At 42.1% G+C, this 25,523-nt stretch overlaps 1 protein-coding gene across 1 annotated transcript; it reads right to left on the bottom strand.

The window, feature by feature from the left end:
- Nucleotides 1-292: 292 nt before the first annotated feature.
- LOC143099516 (uncharacterized) lies at nt 293-24,896 on the bottom strand. The gene is made up of 13 exons (XM_076262478.1): nt 24,855-24,896; nt 22,352-22,391; nt 21,958-22,221; nt 21,501-21,761; nt 12,656-12,744; nt 10,384-10,590; nt 10,089-10,226; nt 9,856-9,979; nt 3,574-3,662; nt 1,302-1,508; nt 1,007-1,144; nt 774-897; nt 293-399 (listed from the first exon to the last, which is right to left on the bottom strand). Exons 1-13 carry the CDS (start codon nt 24,894-24,896, stop codon nt 293-295), a joined length of 1,830 nt encoding a protein of 609 aa, XP_076118593.1.
- Between the last annotated feature and the right edge of the window lie 627 nt (nt 24,897-25,523).

Raw genomic sequence — 25,523 nt, 5'->3', positions numbered from 1 at the left:
AATTTGAATTTGAATTGAAATGGCTGTGATACATCTACTCCATTAATCTGTCTATTTTAAAATCTTTATGTACTGTATGTATTGAACTACCTGTTTGAACACATTTTAATCAGCATATTCAGTAACAACATATCAATCCCACTGGTTCTCACTCTTTCTCTCTCCCCCTCTCAGTCTTTCTCTCATTCACTCATACAGACACAGAGGGAGACAGACAGACAGACAGACAGACAGACAGACAGACAGACAGACAGACAGAGGCCAAATACCTGGTGAGAGCCTGCAGCAGCTCCTATACCTTCTTGGCCAGCTGGGCACGGAGCTCAGCGATCTGGTCAGTCAGCTTAAGCCGGTTCTTCTCCAGCTCCTGGCGGCCTTTCTCCTCCCGGCACAGGCGGTCTGACGGGCACAAGCAGCACAGCAGCAGGTGAGAACACGTGATTTCCAGGGCAACAGTAGAGAGGTGCAAGTACTTATTTGTTAAGATGCAAGTTAAAGTAACACAATGTAGTAAGCCCCCTTGTCATCAATGTTCAACGTACTAGGTGTACAGTGCTGAGGGTGTTTGTGTTAACCAATTTGTCGAGACTTGGTGAACAGGGTTCTCTAAGAGTCAAAGATTTTGGAAAAGAGATGGTATGTGGGGTGAGTACTAATTAAGATATTAAGTTCTGAGTCACAGTGATAGTCCAATGTGTGTATTCCTAGCCACAGGTCAACCACATGTTGCACTGAACCTACAAGGGAAACTATGATGGTAGTAAGTAACCTACCCTCCAGATCAGTGATCATGGCCTCGTGCTTGTTATTCAGTTTTTGCAGACTCTTGGACTTCTCCTTCTCCTCAGCAAGGTTGGTGGTGAACTCAGAGATCCTCACTTCCATAAGCTTCTTCTCCTGTGGGTGATGAAACAAGCAAGGAGGACATTTAGTTGCTAGACAGATGAACAATCTACAGGACAGCAACAGCGCTTAAACTCCTGTACATGAGGACCTCACTAGGCACCTTGTTCAGTTTGTTGTTCTGGTCGTCGAGGACCATGACGTCTTCCTCCATCTTCTTCAGCTTGGCCTCCATGGTCACCTTCTCCAGCTGCAGCTTCTGCCTGGCAGCCTCCTCCTCATCCAGCTGGTTCTCCAGGTCCTGAGAGAGATGTCATATAAAATGCTTCTAGTCCGGTCTTTGCTGTAGTGTCAAATTGGAAACCTGGATGTCTCATAACAAACATTCCATCATCCCACCCACTGAAAAGCACAGACACTGCCATTTTCAGTCATTGTTTCATGATTTCAGTCCTCACCAAGATGTTCTGCTGCATCTTCTTCTTCTCAGTCATCAGCTGAGTGGCGCGCTCCTCCTCCTCCTCCACCCGTGCCTCCAGGTCATGCAGGATCTCCGCCAGCATCAGTCCTTTGGCCACTAGCCGGTTGCGCATCTCGTCGGCCTCAGCACACAGGTCCATCTCGGCCTGCAGTTGCTCCTGCAGGGCCATCTTCTCGGCTTTGAGCTACAGAACAGACAGAGAAAAGATCAAGCGGCCATAAGGACCAACAAAAGCGATAAAAGGCACTTTTGAGAAAAATAAGAACCACAACTAGTTGCTAGTTGACACATCTCTCCCTCTTTCTCTCAATGTCCCTCCCTCACAAATAAACAAACAAATACACAAACACACAGTTAGATACATGAACATCAGAGATGGGAAGTAACAAAGTACAAATACTTAGTTACTGTACTCAAGTAGATTTTTCAGATATTTTTACTTTACTTCACTATTTATTTTTGAGGCGACTTTTTACTTTTACTCCTTACATTTTAACACAAATATCGGTACTTTCTACTCCTTACATTTTACAAAACTGGCTCGTTACTTTAGTTTCAAATAATTTCAGTGGAGTTACCGTTATTATTTTCCGCGTCATCAATAGCGGATGGGAATATACGTTGCACTTGACGCACCACTACAAGATGACTCGACAGATTTGGGCGGTGTTCATTCGCGGCAAATTGCAGCTTGATGGCAGTAACGTTAACGTTAGCACGTAGTAGTATGTCTCAATTAAATGTATAGTCAAAAATGCCCTCCTCTCCTCGCCTTTGGTGCTTCCCTAACTTCTAGCTGCAGTGTAGCTTATATCCTTAGCAATAAGTATGCAGCATTGGGTCTTGAACAGGGATGAAGTGGAGGCTAAACGCAAGTAAACACAGTTTACCCACCTCTGAAATTTCAGAAATAGTTTATCCACCTCTCAAAAGAGTTTATTCACCAATTGCATTACAATTAACATTTAAAAATCACACTGTATTATCCACAATAACAATATGTACACTCATCAACACTCTATGAACCTTAATGCCACTTGTATGGTTATAAACATTGGACAATAACCTCCACCATCATCAAACATATTCTGAATGCCTTTTCTAAAAATCTGATACCGCAGTCCACCTTACAGTGATCACAGAATTCATAGTTTACCCACCTCTTATTTAACCACTACATTCCTGGTCTTGAAATGTTCACAGGAATCCATAGGAATTAAATATTCATATTGTTTTATCCAATATGTGTTGTGCAGATGTATAGTCCATCTTATACTAAGTACATGTTAAATGCGCTTTAGAAATAAAAATGACTTGACTTGACTTGACTTATACACACCCATGAAGCCAACAAATATAATGCAAAAATAGAGACTTTTGTAATTATTCCATTTTGTGTCTATATCAGAACCTGACATACAATCCAAATATTCTACAAGAAACCTCAAAAATGCATACTTTTATTGTCAGTATGCATTTTGGGTAACCAAAAGTCCTATGGGGAGTTTCCATATAGGGCATTACAAAACGTATGAGCATACCTTGGCAAATAATGGTCTAAAGTACTAATTTTTCATTCTATATTGATCTACTTTTGCACACAGCTTAGCAAGACCTGGTGCTAAGGCTCAGTTGTGTTTCTAAAATCATATCAAGTGACCTAGAGGGCTGAAATGTGGTCAGTTCAGAGATGCTTGTTATCCGGTCGAAAGAAAAAACAATATTCTAGGCTCTGTAACTCTGTGCCAGTGCTTCATAAGAAACTGCAGGATCTTAGCTTTCTAAAGATGTCCAACATTTGATGGTAGGCCAAAAGAACACACTACCCTCTGAAGTGCAATGTTGGGGGGGAAGCCTAGAAATGGCCCAACAGGTAATGGGAAGATTTAAAAAGAGAGACTGGCACTCTTGCACTCTAGTAACATTTGTGTGATCCAGGTACCGTTGCATACAAAATGGTTGTCATTCACAAAACTACTTTTCCTTTTATACTTTAAGTAAATTTCCAAGCATGTACTTTGTTACTTTTACTTGAGTAAAAAAGTTAAATCAGTACTTCTACTTTTACCAGAGTATTTTTTAACATGTATTTGTACTTCTACTTGAGTACGGGAAGTGAGTACTTTTGCCATCTCTGATGAACGTAATATAAGAGAAGGATTATTTAAATGTAGAGTGTAGATCCCAATCTCTGGATCATTTTAGGAGCCACCCCTACCACTACCTGGGCTGTGGACTGTAAACTGTACCTGTTGCTGCTTGCTCTCCAACTCCAAGAGCTGCAGCTCAGCCATCTGCTGTTTCTCCTTGACCTTCTTCAGCTCATCGTCCTTCAGTGCTGAGGGTGTTTGTGTTGACCAATTTGTTGATAATGTTATTAATTCATAAACATCAAAAGTGTCACAAAAGTTTTGGCCTTGACCTTGACCTAAACTGGGTCTTGTCCTTTTAACCCTTGTAAGGTGTTCATATTTTTGTTACACAGCCAATGTTCCCAGGTCTGGTGGACCCACCACATTATTAGGCTTTTAAATCAATACAGCCATAGCAATTTATGTAAAAACACTTAACATCTGTTTACTTTTGCTCAATTACCAATGATTTACTGTAGACATCATTTATGGTTCATATTTGCCATTTACCCTTGTGAGATCACATTTATGGGTAACACTTTAGAATAACATGTGCTTATTAGGTATTAACAGTGCATAATAAGCAGTTAACAATTCATTATTAACAGTTAGTTAACTGTTGTTATCCTTTAATAACATTAACTAACTGTTAACATGCAGCTTGTAAGTGTTAATAAGCAACCTTTTAAGCTACTTACAAGCATATTTGTTAACAGTTGTAAGTGTTAACAAGCAGCTTGTTAATGCTTGTTAATGGTGTATAAGACAAAGAGGTGGATAACTAATATGCGTATAAGACCTTTCTTACCTATTTGTAGTACATTTTGCAGCCCCCCAAACTAAAGCGAGGACCATGTAGCCTATAGTTCCACAAGCCCAACCTTCTATCTCTATACACTGTATCTATCTATCTAGCTTGGTTTAGCTGTGAGAAATGCACTTTCAAAATTGCTGCAGTGAGCAGGAATCAAACCCGGGTCTCCTGCGTCAGAGAGTGCATCCCTACTTATTGAGCTACACTCCTGTTCCTATATTCTATATTCCGATGTTCTATCATACTAGCTAGCCTATGCTTTTTACAAATATATATCTGATGGAAAAGTGGTGTTTAATTAATGCAGCAATGAATGTTCGCCTCTGTTCAAGGCAAACTGAAACATCAATCAATCAGAACGTTCACCTATGTTTGCGACTTTGAACCAGAGCTTTGAACGCACCCACTTGACGTCCTTAAGCCTCGGTTGCTAGGTAACCAAACTATTTACAAAGCTGGCATATCTTTAGGCTGCTGACAAACTCTTTTATGCCTTCACTGAACAAAGATTATGGAAATTAAACACCACTTTTCCATCACAAACATATTTGTAAAAAGCATAGATAGTATGATATAGAACATCGGAATATAGAATCAAGATGAACATTTTCATCATTAGCATAGAAACTGGAGTGTAGCTCAATAAGTAGCGATGCACTCTCTGACGCAGGAGACCGAGGTTCGATTCCTGCTCACTGCAGAAATTTTGAAGGTGCATTTCTCACAGCTAAACCAAGCTAGATAGATAGATACAGTATAGATAGAAAGTTGGGCTTGTGGAACTATAGGCTACATGGTCCTCGCTTTAGATTGGGGGGCTGCAAAATGTACTACAAATAGGTAAGAAAGGTCTTATACGCATATTAGTTATCCACCTCTTTGTCTTATACACCATTAACACGCATTAACAAACTGCTTGTTAACACTTACAACTGTTAACAAATATGCTTGTAAGTAACTGAAAAGGCTGCTTATTAACACTTACAAGCTGCATGTTAACAGTTAGTTAATGTTTTGTTAACAGCTTATTATGTAAGGGATAACGGCCGCCGAGGTGTCCTGTTATACGGAATTAATGGACGAGGGCGAGGGGCAAAAAACTCCCCGACGCGCAGCAGAGGGGAGTTGCCTCCGCCCGAGTCCATTAATTCCATATAACTGGACACACCTCGAAGGCCGTTATCCCGCTTATCACCCGGTTGCCACTGTAAAGCAGGGAAACACGCGGTTCCGTTTAAAAAGAAGCTCACTAGTTCAGCTTGTTGTACAACTTTCGTTGGCCCAGTTAGCTTGTTTACAGTTGATTCCATTGTTGCGAAGCCTGCAACCAAAAGATTCTAGAGCGCTGCAACTGTCGTCCTACTATGGTTGTTATAGTTACCATTCATAAGCATTGATATGGAACTGTGTCCTGTTATTCAGAATTAATAGCCACCCCACCAGCCAATCAGAAAAGAGTATTTCTTCTCTCCAGGTGATAAGCACTGTTAATACCTAATAAGCACATGTTATTCTAAAGCGTTACCCATTTATGATCATAATGATCATTCTATTTTTTATGAGAAAATGAGGAAATTCCATTATAAAAAAGGTAAAAAAAAAGACTTTTGATCATTATTGGTGCTTATATAATGACCGCAGCGCATGGAAGCGGTGGTCATAAAGCTTTAGTCAGAGTTTTTTTCCGGATTTTTTTCTTGTTCTTTAGTAATTTTGTGTTAACGATTCCCGGGGCACTGAAAGACTGGGGTGAACGAAACTTGCAGATGGGCTCCCCCTATTAAGTCAGGTTCTGCTCAAGGTTTCTTCCTAGAATATGGGAGTTTTTCCTTGCCACAGTTGCCATATGGCGTGCTTGTGGGGGGTTAAGAGTTAAGGCTGCCGGTCATTGTGTTTCTTAAACGTCTGTATGCAAAATCATACAATAACAACACATACCTGAAGAACAACCATCACAACCATGCCTGAAGAAGAGCAGCAGCTCTGTGGAGGGGGACCTGGACAGGGCGAACCAGTTGAACCACTTCTACAACAGGTTTAACTGCCCTGCTCCAGCTCCAATGGCGGTGGTCTGCCCACCATCCCCCAGCCCCCACCCCCACACCCCCTCAATACTAGTGCAACACTCACCTCCATCATCACAGGCTATCATTACCCCCACCACCATCACTGGAAATTGCACCCCTCCCCCACATGGCGATCACGAACAATGAGGTGACAACGACCTCAGTCAACAGCCATCAGACACACAGATCCCAGATGCACCCCTCCCCCCTTACACCCCCCATCATCACAACAGCTCAAGTGAGAGCCCAACTAAAAACACTGCGCAGCAATAAAGCAGCGGGGCCTGACAGACTGTGTCAAAGGCTACTCAAGGCCTGTGCTGCTGAACTAGGGGAGCCACTGAAGCACATCTTCAATTTGAGCCTACGCCTTGGACAAGTTCCAACACTGTGGAAGACATCATGTCTCACCCCTGTCCCTAAGAAGCCACACCCTAGTGAGCTTAATAACTACAGACCTGTCGCTCTTACATCACATGTGATGAAAACAATGGAGCGGCGGGTCTTAGGCATGCTCAGACCCCAGGTACGCCATGCACTAGACCCGCTACAGTTTGCATACCAGGAGAAAGTGGGCGTGGACGATGCCATCACTTATCTTCTACACAGGACACATTCTCACCTAGACAAGGGGAAAAGTGCTGTGAGAATCATGTTCTTTGATTTCTCAAGTGCTTTTAATACCATCCAACCCCTCACACTGGGAGACAAGCTCTTGCAGATGGGTGTGGACGCTCACCTGGTAACCTGGATTACAGATTACCTGACCGAGCGACCAGACTGAAGAGCTGTCTCTCTAACACTGTGATCAGCAGCACCGGAGCGCCACAGGGAACTGTGCTCTCTCCAGTCCAGTTCACCCTGTACACATCTGACTTCTGCTACAACACCGAGTCATGCCACATGCAGAAGTTTTCTGACGATACTGCAATTGTGGGGTGTATCAGGAACGGGCAGGAGGAGGAGTTTAGGAGCCTGGTGGATGACTTTGTGCAATGGTGCAAACTCAATCAACTTCAACTCAACACTTCAAAGACCAAGGAGATGGTGGTGGATTTCCGCAGGTCTAAGCCCACCCTGCTACCAGTCCACATTGATGGGGTCAATGTGGAGGTGGTAAGCACCTACAAGTACCTGGGTCTCCACCTGGACAGTAAACTGGACTGGTCAGCCAACACTGATGCACTCTACAAGAAAGGACAGAGCAGGCTGTACTTCCTGAGGAGGCTGCGGTCCTTCAATGTGTGCAGCAAGCTCCTCAGGATGTTCTACCAGTCTGTTGTTGCCAGCGTCCTTTTCTATGCAGTAGTATGCTGGGGAGGAAGCACAAGGAAAAAGGATGCGGGGCGAATTGACAGGCTGGTAAGGAAAGCTGGCTCTGTAGTGGGAGCTGAACTGGAGTGCATCACTTCACTATCTGACAAAAGGACCCTGAACAAACTGATCAACATCTTGGACAATGAGTGTCACCCACTCCACAGCACTATTGTTAAGCAGAAGAGCCTGATCAGCTGGAGACTTTGCTCACTGCCTTGCACAACAGACAGACTGAGAAAGTCATTTGTCCCCAGGGCCATTGAGCTGTTCAATGCCTCACTTAAGGGAAGAGGAGAGATAGACTTCTCTGCATAGTCTGTCTGCCTCTTCACCCCCCCCCCCCATGTTTCCACTAGCCATTTTTACCACTAGCCACTTTACCACTGTCCTTCTGCCTCACTGTTTGCGTGCTATATTAGCACATATGCATAACCACTCCCTCCATGCCACAGCCGAACTGTGGCCACACTTATACCTTTCTTAAAATAGTTATATATAGAATATAGATATATAGACTTTATTTCTGCATTGTTGCACTGTTGGACTTACTCATTTGCACTATCACCATGACCACTATCACCATTGCACTATCACCATGACACTCACTCACTCACACAGAGCACCTTACCTTACCTTACTATGCACAGAGAATCACAGGCTCAGTCCCTGCCTCAGTCATTACAAGTGCCTCTTGATTGACTAATCACCACTATGTGGATACTGTTTTTTAGAATTAATTTAGATTCAGTGTTAGTTATTATAATTTGTATTCTAGTGTATTTAGTATATTCTTTATATTCTACTGCCCTTATTGCTTAACTGTGTTTTTATATTATATACTTTAATTCAGGGGTCTCAAACTCAAATGAGCTGGGGGCCAATTCTGCCAACGTCATCTGATTGGAGGGCCGGCTATTTCTGAAAATGCAATGTTCTTTTTTTCAAATACCACACAAAACTGCAAACAGAAAGTGCAAGTGTTTTTATCTAGTTTTAGACACCTGTGCTAGCAACCTTAGCTTATAAATAAAATAATGATAAAATAAATATGAATACAAATTATAAAACAAATGAAAAGCATAAAAACAGGTATGTGTGTGTTTCACACCAAATACAAATATTTTCCTCTCATAACTTTTTTAAACCTGGCAAACTATAGGCGTCAGGGTTAAGAAAGCAACACCATTGGATTTTTATATCAAAATTTCAAAAGGCTATGTCTTGAAAGTGGTCAGAGATAAAGTCCTACTGTAAATGTCAAAATCTTTGAGTAAAACAAAAGTTTATGAAGGGGTAAATTTACCCATCTTATTTGCCACTGGATGGCAAGCACCTACAAATTATGCACCTTTCAGTAAATACTGGATGAACATATTTGAGCAGGTTTACTTTCCTTTTTTCATATTACCCACATAACAAATTAACAGGAAAACACCTAAGATGTATACCAACACCTAAGATGTATATGGTTTCTAAACCACAAGGCCTACAATAAAGTATTCTGGTCAAATCAGTTCCTATCGCGGGTAATCTGAGTACCCAGAAGTTCGCATTATATTGCGGGTGACTTTGTAGTTTAGAGCCCTATTTCTACTAGCCCTGCTGTCTGTACCACGTCCATTACGGACACTATCATCACGATTACCATTACCTCCAAGCTATCGAAATAAGGGTCGAAATAAGCATGGTATGCTTAGTGGACACCGTCGTATACACGCAGACGCACCTCCATTCAATAGACGATCGATCATAATCTCCAAAAGGATATTCTCCTTCAGATTTAGAATAGGTGAATAACATAGCCTATACCTAAGACTTCATCACACGTAAACGTTTTTAAACATTTGGTGTAGGCCTATTTCTGCTTAATTTCTGCTTCAATTTATGCAACACTATGGCCTGCATCGCTTCCGTGTCATTACAAATGCACGTCTTTGTGTTTCTCGCGTGTAATACAAGTATTTCCTGAAAACTTTGCGCAGCGATTTTGGGTTTGAATGAAGCTCTGGATGTCTAGCACATAGTGGAGCAGAGTACAAATGAGATTTGTCACCGTACTTGGAACTATCGTCTATTTTAATCAGTATCGTTGTTGTTTGTCACAATTAAAAATAGTCTCAAGGGCCGGATTACATTATTACATATAGTGTAAACTGTTCCACTTAACCTTCAAGGAAATTATGATCGTAGTAAGTAACCTACCCTTCAGATCAGTGATCATGGCCTCGTGCTTGTTATTCAGTTTTTGCAGACTCTTGGACTTCTCCTTCTCCTCAGCAAGGTTGGTGGTGAACTCAGAGATCCTCACTTCCATAAGCTTCTTCTCCTGTGGGTGATGAAACAAGCAAGGAGGACATTTAGTTGCTAGACAGATGAACAATCTACAGGACAGCAACAGCGCTTAAACTCCTGTACATGAGGACCTCACTAGGCACCTTGTTCAGTTTGTTGTTCTGGTCGTTGAGGACCATGACGTCTTCCTCCATCTTCTTCAGCTTGGCCTCCATGGTCACCTTCTCCAGCTGCAGCTTCTGCCTGGCAGCCTCCTCCTCATCCAGCTGGTTCTCCAGGTCCTGAGAGAGATGTCATATAAAATGCTTCTAGTCCGGTCTTTGCTGTAGTGTCAAATTGGAAACCTGGATGTCTCATAACAAACATTCCATCATCCCACCCACTGAAAAGCACAGACACTGCCATTTTCAGTCATTGTTTCATGATTTCAGTCCTCACCAAGATGTTCTGCTGCATCTTCTTCTTCTCAGTCATCAGCTGAGTGGCGCGCTCCTCCTCCTCCTCCACCCGTGCCTCCAGGTCATGCAGGATCTCCGGCAGCACCAGTCCTTTGGCCACTAGCCGGTTGCGCATCTCGTCGGCCTCAGCACACAGGTCCATCTCGGCCTGCTGTTGCTCCTGCAGGGCCATCTTCTCGGCTTTGAGCTACAGAACAGACAGAGAAAAGATCAAGCGGCCATAAGGACCAACAAAAGCGATAAAAGGCACTTTTGAGAAAAATAAGAACCACAACTAGTTGCTAGTTGACACATCTCTCCCTCTTTCTCTCAATGTCCCTCCCTCACAAATAAACAAACAAATACACAAACACACAGTTAGATACATGAACATCAGAGATGGGAAGTAACAAAGTACAAATACTTAGTTACTGTACTCAAGTAGATTTTTCAGATATTTTTACTTTACTTCACTATTTATTTTTGAGGCGACTTTTTACTTTTACTCCTTACATTTTAACACAAATATCGGTACTTTCTACTCCTTACATTTTACAAAACTGGCTCGTTACTTTAGTTTCAAATAATTTCAGTGGAGTTACCGTTATTATTTTCCGCGTCATCAATAGCGGATGGGAATATACGTTGCACTTGACGCACCACTACAAGATGACTCGACAGATTTGGGCGGTGTTCATTCGCGGCAAATTGCAGCTTGATGGCAGTAACGTTAACGTTAGCACGTAGTAGTATGTCTCAATTAAATGTATAGTCAAAAATGCCCTCCTCTCCTCGCCTTTGGTGCTTCCCTAACTTCTAGCTGCAGTGTAGCTTATATCCTTAGCAATAAGTATGCAGCATTGGGTCTTGAACAGGGATGAAGTGGAGGCTAAACGCAAGTAAACACAGTTTACCCACCTCTGAAATTTCAGAAATAGTTTATCCACCTCTCAAAAGAGTTTATTCACCAATTGCATTACAATTAACATTTAAAAATCACACTGTATTATCCACAATAACAATATGTACACTCATCAACACTCTATGAACCTTAATGCCACTTGTATGGTTATAAACATTGGACAATAACCTCCACCATCATCAAACATATTCTGAATGCCTTTTCTAAAAATCTGATACCGCAGTCCACCTTACAGTGATCACAGAATTCATAGTTTACCCACCTCTTATTTAACCACTACATTCCTGGTCTTGAAATGTTCACAGGAATCCATAGGAATTAAATATTCATATTGTTTTATCCAATATGTGTTGTGCAGATGTATAGTCCATCTTATACTAAGTACATGTTAAATGCGCTTTAGAAATAAAAATGACTTGACTTGACTTGACTTATACACACCCATGAAGCCAACAAATATAATGCAAAAATAGAGACTTTTGTAATTATTCCATTTTGTGTCTATATCAGAACCTGACATACAATCCAAATATTCTACAAGAAACCTCAAAAATGCATACTTTTATTGTCAGTATGCATTTTGGGTAACCAAAAGTCCTATGGGGAGTTTCCATATAGGGCATTACAAAACGTATGAGCATACCTTGGCAAATAATGGTCTAAAGTACTAATTTTTCATTCTATATTGATCTACTTTTGCACACAGCTTAGCAAGACCTGGTGCTAAGGCTCAGTTGTGTTTCTAAAATCATATCAAGTGACCTAGAGGGCTGAAATGTGGTCAGTTCAGAGATGCTTGTTATCCGGTCGAAAGAAAAAACAATATTCTAGGCTCTGTAACTCTGTGCCAGTGCTTCATAAGAAACTGCAGGATCTTAGCTTTCTAAAGATGTCCAACATTTGATGGTAGGCCAAAAGAACACACTACCCTCTGAAGTGCAATGTTGGGGGGGAAGCCTAGAAATGGCCCAACAGGTAATGGGAAGATTTAAAAAGAGAGACTGGCACTCTTGCACTCTAGTAACATTTGTGTGATCCAGGTACCGTTGCATACAAAATGGTTGTCATTCACAAAACTACTTTTCCTTTTATACTTTAAGTAAATTTCCAAGCATGTACTTTGTTACTTTTACTTGAGTAAAAAAGTTAAATCAGTACTTCTACTTTTACCAGAGTATTTTTTAACATGTATTTGTACTTCTACTTGAGTACGGGAAGTGAGTACTTTTGCCATCTCTGATGAACGTAATATAAGAGAAGGATTATTTAAATGTAGAGTGTAGATCCCAATCTCTGGATCATTTTAGGAGCCACCCCTACCACTACCTGGGCTGTGGACTGTAAACTGTACCTGTTGCTGCTTGCTCTCCAACTCCAAGAGCTGCAGCTCAGCCATCTGCTGTTTCTCCTTGACCTTCTTCAGCTCATCGTCCTTCAGTGCTGAGGGTGTTTGTGTTGACCAATTTGTTGATAATGTTATTAATTCATAAACATCAAAAGTGTCACAAAGTTTTGGCCTTGACCTTGACCTAAACTGGGTCTTGTCCTTTTAACCCTTGTAAGGTGTTCATATTTTTGTTACACAGCCAATGTTCCCAGGTCTGGTGGACCCACCACATTATTAGGCTTTTAAATCAATACAGCCATAGCAATTTATGTAAAAACACTTAACATCTGTTTACTTTTGCTCAATTACCAATGATTTACTGTAGACATCATTTATGGTTCATATTTGCCATTTACCCTTGTGAGATCACATTTATGGGTAACACTTTAGAATAACATGTGCTTATTAGGTATTAACAGTGCATAATAAGCAGTTAACAATTCATTATTAACAGTTAGTTAACTGTTGTTATCCTTTAATAACATTAACTAACTGTTAACATGCAGCTTGTAAGTGTTAATAAGCAACCTTTTAAGCTACTTACAAGCATATTTGTTAACAGTTGTAAGTGTTAACAAGCAGCTTGTTAATGCTTGTTAATGGTGTATAAGACAAAGAGGTGGATAACTAATATGCGTATAAGACCTTTCTTACCTATTTGTAGTACATTTTGCAGCCCCCCAAACTAAAGCGAGGACCATGTAGCCTATAGTTCCACAAGCCCAACCTTCTATCTCTATACACTGTATCTATCTATCTAGCTTGGTTTAGCTGTGAGAAATGCACTTTCAAAATTGCTGCAGTGAGCAGGAATCAAACCCGGGTCTCCTGCGTCAGAGAGTGCATCCCTACTTATTGAGCTACACTCCTGTTCCTATATTCTATATTCCGATGTTCTATCATACTAGCTAGCCTATGCTTTTTACAAATATATATCTGATGGAAAAGTGGTGTTTAATTAATGCAGCAATGAATGTTCGCCTCTGTTCAAGGCAAACTGAAACATCAATCAATCAGAACGTTCACCTATGTTTGCGACTTTGAACCAGAGCTTTGAACGCACCCACTTGACGTCCTTAAGCCTCGGTTGCTAGGTAATCAAACTATTTACAAAGCTGGCATATCTTTAGGCTGCTGACAAACTCTTTTATGCCTTCACTGAACAAAGATTATGGAAATTAAACACCACTTTTCCATCACAAACATATTTGTAAAAAGCATAGATAGTATGATATAGAACATCGGAATATAGAATCAAGATGAACATTTTCATCATTAGCATAGAAACTGGAGTGTAGCTCAATAAGTAGCGATGCACTCTCTGACGCAGGAGACCGAGGTTCGATTCCTGCTCACTGCAGAAATTTTGAAGGTGCATTTCTCACAGCTAAACCAAGCTAGATAGATAGATACAGTATAGATAGAAAGTTGGGCTTGTGGAACTATAGGCTACATGGTCCTCGCTTTAGATTGGGGGGCTGCAAAATGTACTACAAATAGGTAAGAAAGGTCTTATACGCATATTAGTTATCCACCTCTTTGTCTTATACACCATTAACACGCATTAACAAACTGCTTGTTAACACTTACAACTGTTAACAAATATGCTTGTAAGTAACTGAAAAGGCTGCTTATTAACACTTACAAGCTGCATGTTAACAGTTAGTTAATGTTTTGTTAACAGCTTATTATGTAAGGGATAACGGCCGCCGAGGTGTCCTGTTATACGGAATTAATGGACGAGGGCGAGGGGCAAAAAACTCCCCGACGCGCAGCAGAGGGGAGTTGCCTCCGCCCGAGTCCATTAATTCCATATAACTGGACACACCTCGAAGGCCGTTATCCCGCTTATCACCCGGTTGCCACTGTAAAGCAGGGAAACACGCGGTTCCGTTTAAAAAGAAGCTCACTAGTTCAGCTTGTTGTACAACTTTCGTTGGCCCAGTTAGCTTGTTTACAGTTGATTCCATTGTTGCGAAGCCTGCAACCAAAAGATTCTAGAGCGCTGCAACTGTCGTCCTACTATGGTTGTTATAGTTACCATTCATAAGCATTGATATGGAACGGTGTCCTGTTATTCAGAATTAATAGCCACCCCACCAGCCAATCAGAAAAGAGTATTTCTTCTCTCCAGGTGATAAGCACTGTTAATACCTAATAAGCACATGTTATTCTAAAGCGTTACCCATTTATGATCATAATGATCATTCTATTTTTTATGAGAAAATGAGGAAATTCCATTATAAAAAAGGTAAAAAAAAAGACTTTTGATCATTATTGGTGCTTATATAATGACCGCAGCGCATGGAAGCGGTGGTCATAAAGCTTTAGTCAGAGTTTTTTTCCGGATTTTTTTCTTGTTCTTTAGTAATTTTGTGTTAACGATTCCCGGGGCACTGAAAGACTGGGGTGAACGAAACTTGCAGATGGGCTCCCCCTATTAAGTCAGGTTCTGCTCAAGGTTTCTTCCTAGAATATGGGAGTTTTTCCTTGCCACAGTTGCCATATGGCGTGCTTGTGGGGGGTTAAGAGTTAAGGCTGCCGGTCATTGTGTTTCTTAAACGTCTGTATGCAAAATCATACAATAACAACACATACCTGAAGAACAACCATCACAACCATGCCTGAAGAAGAGCAGCAGCTCTGTGGAGGGGGACCTGGACAGGGCGAACCAGTTGAACCACTTCTACAACAGGTTTAACTGCCCTGCTCCAGCTCCAATGGCGGTGGTCTGCCCACCATCCCCCAGCCCCCACCCCCACACCCCCTCAATACTAGTGCAACACTCACCTCCATCATCACAGGCTATCATTACCCCCACCACCATCACTGGATATTGCACCCCTCCCCCACATGGCGATCACGAACAATGAGGTGACAACGACCTCAGTCAACAGCCATCAGACACACAGATCCCAGATGCACCCCTCCCCCCTTACACCCCCCATCATCACAACAGCTCAAGTGAGAGCCCAACTAAAAACACTGCGCAGCAATAAAGCAGCGGGGCCTGACAGACTGTGTCAAAGGCTACTCAAGGCCTGTGCTGCTGAACTAGGGGAGCCACTGAAGCACATCTTCAATTTGAGCCTACGCCTTGGACAAGTTCCAACACTGTGGAAGACATCATGTCTCACCCCTGTCCCTAAGAAGCCACACCCTAGTGAGCTTAATAACTACAGACCTGTCGCTCTTACATCACATGTGATGAAAACAATGGAGCGGCGGGTCTTAGGCATGCTCAGACCCCAGGTACGCCATGCACTAGACCCGCTACAGTTTGCATACCAGGAGAAAGTGGGCGTGGACGATGCCATCACTTATCTTCTACACAGGACACATTCTCACCTAGACAAGGGGAAAAGTGCTGTGAGAATCATGTTCTTTGATTTCTCAAGTGCTTTTAATACCATCCAACCCCTCACACTGGGAGACAAGCTCTTGCAGATGGGTGTGGACGCTCACCTGGTAACCTGGATTACAGATTACCTGACCGAGCGACCACAGTTCGTCAGACTGAAGAGCTGTCTCTCTGACACTGTGATCAGCAGCACCGGAGCGCCACAGGGAACTGTGCTCTCTCCAGTCCTGTTCACCCTGTACACATCTGACTTCTGCTACAACACCGAGTCATGCCACATGCAGAAGTTTTCTGACGATACTGCAATTGTTGGGTGTATCAGGAACGGGCAGGAGGAGGAGTTTAGGAGCCTGGTGGATGACTTTGTGCAATGGTGCAAACTCAATCAACTTCAACTCAACACTTCAAAGACCAAGGAGATGGTGGTGGATTTCCTGGACTGGACTGGTCAGCCAACACTGATGCACTCTACAAGAAAGGACAGAGCAGGCTGTACTTCCTGAGGAGGCTGCGGTCCTTCAATGTGTGCAGCAAGCTCCTCAGGATGTTCTACCAGTCTGTTGTTGCCAGCGTCCTTTTCTATGCAGTAGTATGCTGGGGAGGAAGCACAAGGAAAAAGGATGCGGGGCGAATTGACAGGCTGGTAAGAAAAGCTGGCTCTGTAGTGGGAGCTGAACTGGAGTGCATCACTTCACTATCTGACAAAAGGACCCTGAACAAACTGATCAACATCTTGGACAATGAGTGTCACCCACTCCACAGCACTATTGTTAAGCAGAAGAGCCTGATCAGCTGGAGACTTTGCTCACTGCCTTGCACAACAGACAGACTGAGAAAGTCATTTGTCCCCAGGGCCATTGAGCTGTTCAATGCCTCACTTAAGGGAAGAGGAGAGATAGACTTCTCTGCATAGTCTGTCTGCCTCTTCACCCCCCCCCCCATGTTTCCACTAGCCACTTTTACCACTAGCCACTTTACCACTGTCCTTCTGCCTCACTGTTTGCGTGCTATATTAGCACATTAGCACATATGCATAACCACTCCCTCCATGCCACAGCCGAACTGTGGCCACACTTATACCTTTCTTAAAATAGTTATATATAGAATATAGATATATAGACTTTATTTCTGCATTGTTGCACTGTTGGACTTACTCATTTGCACTATCACCATGACCACTATCACCATTGCACTATCACCATGACACTCACTCACTCACACAGAGCACCTTACCTTACCTTACTATGCACAGAGAATCACAGGCTCAGTCCCTGCCTCAGTCATTACAAGTGCCTCTTGATTGACTAATCACCACTATGTGGATACTGTTTTTTAGAATTAATTTAGATTCAGTGTTAGTTATTATAATTTGTATTCTAGTGTATTTAGTATATTCTTTATATTCTACTGCCCTTATTGCTTAACTGTGTTTTTATATTATATACTTTAATTCAGGGGTCTCAAACTCAAATGAGCTGGGGGCCAATTCTGCCAACGTCATCTGATTGGAGGGCCGGCTATTTCTGAAAATGCAATGTTCTTTTTTTCAAATACCACACAAAACTGCAAACAGAAAGTGCAAGTGTTTTTATCTAGTTTTAGACACCTGTGCTAGCAACCTTAGCTTATAAATAAAATAATGATAAAATAAATATGAATACAAATTATAAAACAAATGAAAAGCATAAAAACAGGTATGTGTGTGTTTCACACCAAATACAAATATTTTCCTCTCATAACTTTTTTAAACCTGGCAAACTATAGGCGTCAGGGTTAAGAAAGCAACACCATTGGATTTTTATATCAAAATTTCAAAAGGCTATGTCTTGAAAGTGGTCAGAGATAAAGTCCTACTGTAAATGTCAAAATCTTTGAGTAAAACAAAAGTTTATGAAGGGGTAAATTTACTCATCTTATTTGCCACTGAATGGCAAGCACCTACAAATTATGCACCTTTCAGTAAATACTGGATGAACATATTTGAGCAGGTTTACTTTCCTTTTTTCATATTACCCACATAACAAATTAACAGGAAAACACCTAAGATGTATACCAACACCTAAGATGTATATGGTTTCTAAACCACAAGGCCTACAATAAAGTATTCTGGTCAAATCAGTTCCTATCGCGGGTAATCTGAGTACCCAGAAGTTCGCATTATATTGCGGGTGACTTTGTAGTTTAGAGCCCTATTTCTACTAGCCCTGCTGTCTGTACCACGTCCATTACGGACACTATCATCACGATTACCATTACCTCCAAGCTATGTTGGGCAGAGGGTCGAAATAAGCATGGTATGCTTAGTGGACACCGTCGTATCCACGCAGACGCACCTCCATTCAATAGACGATCGATCATAATCTCCAAAAGGATATTCTCCTTCAGATTTAGAATAGGTGAATAACATAGCCTACCTAAGACTTCATCACACGTAAACGTTTTTAAACATTTGGTGTAGGCCTATTTCTGCTTAATTTCTGCTTCAATTTATGCAACACTATGGCCTGCATTGCTTCCGCGTCATTACAAATGCACGTCTTTGTGTTTCTCGCGTGTAATACAAGTATTTCCTGAAAACTTTGCGCAGCGATTTTGGGTTTGAATGAAGCTCTGGATGTCTAGCACATAGTGGAGCAGAGTACAAATGAGATTTGTCACCGTACTTGGAACTATCGTCTATTTTAATCAGTATCGTTGTTGTTTGTCGCAATTAAAAATAGTCTCAAGGGCCGGATTACATTATTATTTTGACATACGTCGCGGGCCGGAATTGGGCCGGACGCGAGCCGGATTTGGCCCGCGGGCCGGGTGTTTGAGACCCCTGCTTTAATTACTTTTTCTGCTGTTAGTGAATGTGTGTGTGTTGTCTGCATGCTACTAAGACCTTGAATTTCCCCTGGGGATCAATAAAGTATACTATGTATGTATCTATCTATCTATCAATCATACTAAGATCATACTAAGACTAACTGCTTAGAGTCCGCATAAATAGGGCCTAAGCATTTGTAAGCAAAGCCTATAAATACTACTAAGTATTTCTGATATGTTACTGATTGGATCATAAACTGCCACAGCAACGAAGAGGAATGACTGATTCTTCTCTATAATATGTTACATGTTCTTATCTATATTTCTGATATGTTGCTGATTGGATCATAAATGGCCACAGCAACGAAGACGAATGAGTGATAATGACCGACTCTTGTCTATTATTGTGTTACATGCTCCAACTGTAAAGCACTTTGAGCTGCATTCTGTGTATGAAAGGTACTATACAAAATATAGCTGCAAGCAGCAATGTGGGGGCCAAGCAGTGCGCTATAGCAGGAATGGCGTTGCCATGGCATGAGCAAGCACTCACAACAAGAAGCCAAATTACACCAATGTCCTTGTGCATTCTCACAATCAGCTACCATGTGCCTCTACCAAGTTTGGACTTCATACACCAAAGTGTTGCTGAGATGTGAGCTAACTTTCTTTATTACAGCACCCCTAGAGGCCAAATGAGACCACTTTCCTTGCATGTCCTCACAATCAGCTAATATGTCCATGTATCAAGTTTGGACTTCATACAATGAAGCGTTGCTGAGATATGAGCCCACTTCCTGTATTACAGCGCCCCCTATAGAGGCCAAATGATGCCAATTTCCTACTGTGTCCTCAAAATCAGGTTCCAAGTCCCTGTACCAAGTTTGGACTTCATACATCAAAGCGCTGCTAAGATAGGAGCTCACTTCCTGTATTGCAGCGCCCCCTATAGAGGCCAAATGATTCCAATTTCCTAGTGCGTCATCATGATCAGGTAACAGGTCATTATACCAAGTTTGGACTTTGTACACCAAAGCGTTGCTGAGATACAAGCTCACTTCCTGTATTACAGCGCCCCCTATAGAGGCCACATGATGCCAATTTCCTAGTGCATCCTCACAATCAGATACCAAGTCCCTGTACCAAGTTTGGACTTCATACATTAAAGCATGTATGAAGATGTTAGCCCACTTCCTGTTTGGTGGCTTCATCGGCATATTTGATTGGCTGTCACGGGCAAACAAAAATGAAATTAAAAGATCTGACAAGTATCGTTTGTGGATCATCAAGTTCTGTGAAAATCGGATGAAATTTGTAACCGCTGAAACTTTTCGTAGAGTTTGGACTAAATCCAATATGGCGGAGGTCCACTATGGCGGAAAGTGATAGGATAGGGGTCGATGAACTCTGTATGGTCCAAGGATTCAGACACTACCTCAATTGTGAAAATCAGACAAAAGAGTCAAGGATCACGCGCATGAACGCATGTCCAGCATTGAACTGGTGGTGGCGCTAGAGTGTTCAATGTATATGCATATAAATTGCTGTGAGTGATAGGGACAGTGTCCTGACTAATGGTATCGAGTTTTGTTATGTTAATTCAAAGTGCCACAGAGATGTTAGTCCGCTTCATCGCCATATTTGATTGGCTGTCACGGGCAAACAAAAATGAAATTGAAAAATCTGACAAGTATCGTTTGTGCGGCTCGAGCAGAAGATCACCTCCGCCAAGTTCCGTGAAAATCGGATGAAATTTGTGAACGCTGAAACTTTTCGTAGAGTTTGGACTAAATCCAATATGGCGGAGGTCCAATATGGCGGAAAGTGACGTAATAGGGGTCACTGAACTTAGGTCGGTCCAGGGATTCCAACGGTGCCTGATATGTGAAAATCGGAGGCACCGTTCAATGGTCACATGCGTGAATGCAATCTAGTTTTGACCCATTGGTGGCGCTAGAGTGTTGGGCATAGAGTTCTGTAAATTGGTGAGAGTGATCATGGGACAGTGCTGTATCAGTGTGCCGAATTTCATAATTTTCGGCCAGATTTTGACCTGTTGGTGGCGCTAGATGGCTGGGTTTAGAGGTCCTTAAATGAGTGTGAGTGGTCAGTGGAGTGTCCCGAAACTTTCTGCCAAAAAATCTGCACTTTTTAGCCAGGAGTTCTATGGGCTGCCATAGACTCCAATGTCGGAAGTATAATAATAATAGGAAAAGCTAATAACTCAATGGGTGCCTTCGCAGCTTCGCTGCTTGGCCCCCAATAAAGCTCATTACAGTGCATGAAACTGTTCTTCCTAGGCTTCTTCTTCTTCCGCTGACCACTTTTGATTTTTGCTATTCAGCTAGAACCATTTAACGTAGAAACTTCATTCAAACTTCGTAATGTAGGTCTTCTAAAGGACAACGGCTATGTATTTTTCATGTTTGTAACTTTTATACTTATACTTATACTTATTTAACTATAAACTAGTAGTTTAAATTGTTACATTATTTAATAGTAAATTATTGCAGTGAGTACTTTTATTTTGAAACACTTGTGGGCAGAGGAAACAGTTGGCGGAAGACAGCTGGAATGGCTGGACAGTTAAATAGTTGGATAGTTTAAATAGTGAAAATATATCTGAAAACGTTCTTTTACCTATACTTAATGTTTTGTAGGTTGGTTTGCTTTGGCGGCCATTTCTCAGTACAGTGGCCACACTGATGGTGTACTCTGCTTTATATTGTGGGCCAGTGATGGTGTAATGGGGGGAGTCTCTGTAGATGGTCTCTATGGACACCTGATCTCTGTGGAGCTCCAGCAGGTATGATACCTGGTCCACTCCAGCCGGTCTGGACCACGTTACAGAGGCCGTCACTGCCCTCAGGTCCACAGAGAGATTCTCTGGTGGAGGAACCTCTGCAGAGGAGATTGATCAGGGTTATTGTGTTGACATGAAAGTGTGCTATATATGTTGTGTACTTGGTAGAAGTGTTCAAATATGAACACAGATATAAATAAAGGGTAGTGTGTCATGGTCCAAAGTAATGTTCATTGTATCCATGTCTATCAGTCCTCAACGATTACAGACCTTAACAACGGAGAAGGAGCTCACCTGTGTGAACAGATGCCTCCAGACAAGAGCTCTGGTGTCCATCTTCACTGAGGGCAGCCACAGCAAAGTCATATTTCTCTCCTGGAATTAGCTCTGTTACTGTCACAGCCAAACCTGTCACTGTGAAGCTGCGCTCATCTTGGTTTCGTCTCCAAGTCACTTTATACCTGAGGCGTACAGGAGTGCCTTCTGGTGGTGACCAGCTGACAGTCACTGAGTTTGGCAGTACTGAGGGAAAATGGATCTGCCCAGGTGAAGGAACATCTGGAGATAAAGGAGTACATAATACATAAAATAGGTTTAGGCTGGTTTTTAGCTAGGTGACAACAATGTAACTCACGTCACACCACAACACAGTTCTCAGAGTCTCATCGATGTCATATAAAAGGCCTACCTGGTATGATTAAAGAGTCTGAATGTCTCCCTTGAAGGTTCTGTAATAAGGAGAGTATTATCACTGTCTTGTAACACAGCCACTACCAGGGTGGCCTGTGTCTATTTGTTAAAGCAACACAATGTAGTTCTTTTCATGATTAAATAATGACTTCAAACATATGCTGCACTGACTTATAATATGGAGAATGAAGTCTCCACATTGCTAATGCACGCTTGGAACATGTGATATTGCACATGTAACGTTAATGGGATAGGATGATGACGCTTTTAGTCCTTGTTTTTACAAACTGGGTACCACCCTAATGCAAAAAGGCACTGAATACTGACGTCAGGGGCATACATACGTAGGTATCAATTTTTCCATGCTGTTGCTTTAACACTATTAAATAAACAAATATATCATGTACTTTGTGATTGTGAAGTAAGCAGCGTGAGCAGATAGCTGATTGGTCGGTCCTGCAGTAGAACTCCAGCTGTCTGTTGTGCTGTTTGTTGTCAAGAGGTAGAAATTTCCCTTCTGCCTATACTGTCTGTCTGACAGTTTTACGACAGCTGGGGCCTCATTTATAAAAGTGTTGCGTAGAAATCCTAGACATCCTTCATTTGATCTTAGATCATTTCTGAAATGATCGTACGTGTGATTCAGAGAAAATGAACGTACGCACAAAAAAACGTGCGTACGCCACCCTTCCAGATGTGCCCATTATAAATCACAAATGAACGTCAATTTGTGCGCAGCCGGATGGTTTTAGGTCTCCGCCTTGTAAATTGAAATATATTGGGATGTATATTGAAAACATTGTATAGGCCTAGCCTATGCCATCTGATGTTAACTAGCCTATATGCGTCAGTTCGAATAGCTTAACTAATTATGTTTTTTTCCAGCAAAGCTTTCTGGAAAGAGATCGTATGCATCCATGTCCATTGTCCTCTGTTCGCTTTCATTCCTTTTGTTTGCAGTAATGTGAATAATCAACATTTAGTATGTTTAGGCCTTCTTTGGGTAGGCCTACCTTATGAAGGAAAGACCTCTAGGCCTACAGCATAATCCTATACGTTATGGTACAGTAGGCTACTGTACGTTTCCAATATGACCCAGGGTGCTGATTTAGCCTACAAAACAGAGGACTAAATTATAAGCGTGATATGTCATGTAGGCTTAACGTTTCTTTTAGGATAGGCTATGTTTTTGCTGAAAAAGTAGCCTAGTTCGCCGGTCATTAAATTCATTCTGCATATCTTTGCTATCGTTTTCTTTCAATAATGTCCAATGGCTTAAACATTGTCCTTTATTGTTTGCTTTAAGCCTACCTTTATATTTTAGCCTACATTATTCAACTCACGTATTGTCATTTGATCTTGGGCACTGCCAGTCAAAAAAGCAAACAGGTGCGCGTTCTGCACCTCTTTACGCAACTCCGACGCAACACTAAATATGAAGATGCCCTGCTTTCAAAGGATAACTTCCGTCCCTTGGTTGTGTAGGCTATATATGATATAAAATATCTATAGCCTACATTGTATAGCTTACATTCAACTATTACCTTTCTGTTACGAAGCTGGGAATAGGCCTATGAGCGCAAATTAGGATGTAGTGGAGGCTAAACGCGAGTAAACGCAGTTTATCCACCTCTGAAATTTCAGAAATAGAGTTTAGGCCTACCCACCTCTTTATCCACCTCTCAAAAGAGTTTATTCACTTTTAACATTCAAAACTGTATCATCCAATACTATTCTATATTCCCAATACTGTACAATAACCTCCACCAAACATGTTCTGAATGCCTTTTTAAAAAATCCAATACCGCATGGCGCAGTCCACCTCACCGAGATTGCAGAATTCATAGTTCACCGACCTCTTATTTTACCACTACATCCCTGGCACAAATGTACTTCTCCTCTCCTAAACGAGGGCAATTGGACATTTTATGGTCAATATTAGATTGGTGAGAACACCAAATATAGATCACCTGTAAGAATGTTTTAATCATTCTATTGTAGGTCTTGGTGTTTTTTTTTTAGATATTATGAAATAAGTAGCTATACGTTTTTTACTTTCTTAAGTGGGCTATTAGTTCTCATTAGCAGAGATCGTTGGTCTTGGAATTTTGAAAATGCATCACACTTAGACCTCAGATTACTTGCAGTACCCCGGCATTACCACAAGGAAATGGTCGTACGTCAAGTTTGAACCTGACGTGGAGATAAGCACTTTTCCACGTCAAAGACGGTTTTTATAAATCTGAGCGTTGGCATGGATTTTAGCGTACGCACGGTCTAAGATCAAATCTTTGCGTAAGAACGCTTTATAAATGAGGCCCCTGGCTTTCGGACTGTCGAATGACGTACATCCGGTTTTTTATGTGTTTTACGTTAGTGAAATAAATGATTGAATGGTTATGGCGGACATGTGCCTCTCTGATGCTGTCTGAAAACACACATAACATTGGCAACGAGGATGGAGCTTTCAATCCCACCACCTACATAGTTCCTCGCTCTACCGGGCGAGCCTCCGGTACCGTGGGTTCATTGGCTGGAGTCATTTGAGACGTACCTCGCAGCTCTCGGACTAGAGGAAGCTAACGATGGGTGACGGAGAGCGCTCCTCATCTACTGCCTAGGCGCCGAGGGACAACGCATATTCAGGACATTGGGTCAAGCGAAGAAGTACAAGGACGCTACTACATTGCTTAAGGCACACTTCACGGCACCACAGACAGTAATACTTCGCAGGATTGTTTTCCGACAGCGCAAACAAACCGCTGGTGAGTCGATCTAGCACTATGTAGCCGACCTCCGTGGCTTAGCCTCCCTCTGTAAATTCGGGACAATGGAGGAGGAAATGATAAGAGATCAGCTCGCTGAACATGCAATGCACCCTAAGACACGGGAGAAGTTGGTTATGTCGCCGGACGATCTGACACTAAGCGAGGCTTTGAAGATAGCGTTGCAGATTGAAACAGCCACTGAGTTATCCACAAAACGATCTTCCCGCACTACCACGCAGCCCGCCTTAACTCAACAGGTGGAGGAGCCTGAGCGCCCGCCTAGCCCAGCATCGTCTGAGGGAGACGCAGGGATACAATACGCAGACCGCACACGTGGCCAGCGGCGCCGCGGCTGTGGCAAATGTGGTTCTTCCTCGCACTCCACCAAAGCCCACGAGTGCC

This window comes from Alosa pseudoharengus, unplaced genomic scaffold (genome assembly GCF_046254945.1).
Source record: "Alosa pseudoharengus isolate Yale_2024_CS ecotype anadromous, Long Island Sound unplaced genomic scaffold, YU_APseudo_1.1 YU_APseudo_1.1_scf_3, whole genome shotgun sequence".
NCBI classification, from domain to species: Eukaryota; Metazoa; Chordata; class Actinopteri; order Clupeiformes; family Clupeidae; genus Alosa; species Alosa pseudoharengus.
Note: the sequence above shows the minus strand (reverse complement) of the source record. Positions and strands in the feature narration are given on the sequence as shown.

Coding starts and splice junctions, on each gene's coding strand:
- LOC143099516 (XM_076262478.1), bottom strand. CDS start 24,896: ATGACTCCAGCCAATGAACCCACGGTACCGGAGGCTCGCCCG. Junction 1,509..3,573: donor TGGAGAGCAAGCAGCAACAG/GTACAGTTTACA, acceptor TCTGTTCTGTAG/CTCAAAGCCGAGAAGATGGC. Junction 1,145..1,301: donor AGATGCAGCAGAACATCTTG/GTGAGGACTGAA, acceptor CATCTCTCTCAG/GACCTGGAGAACCAGCTGGA.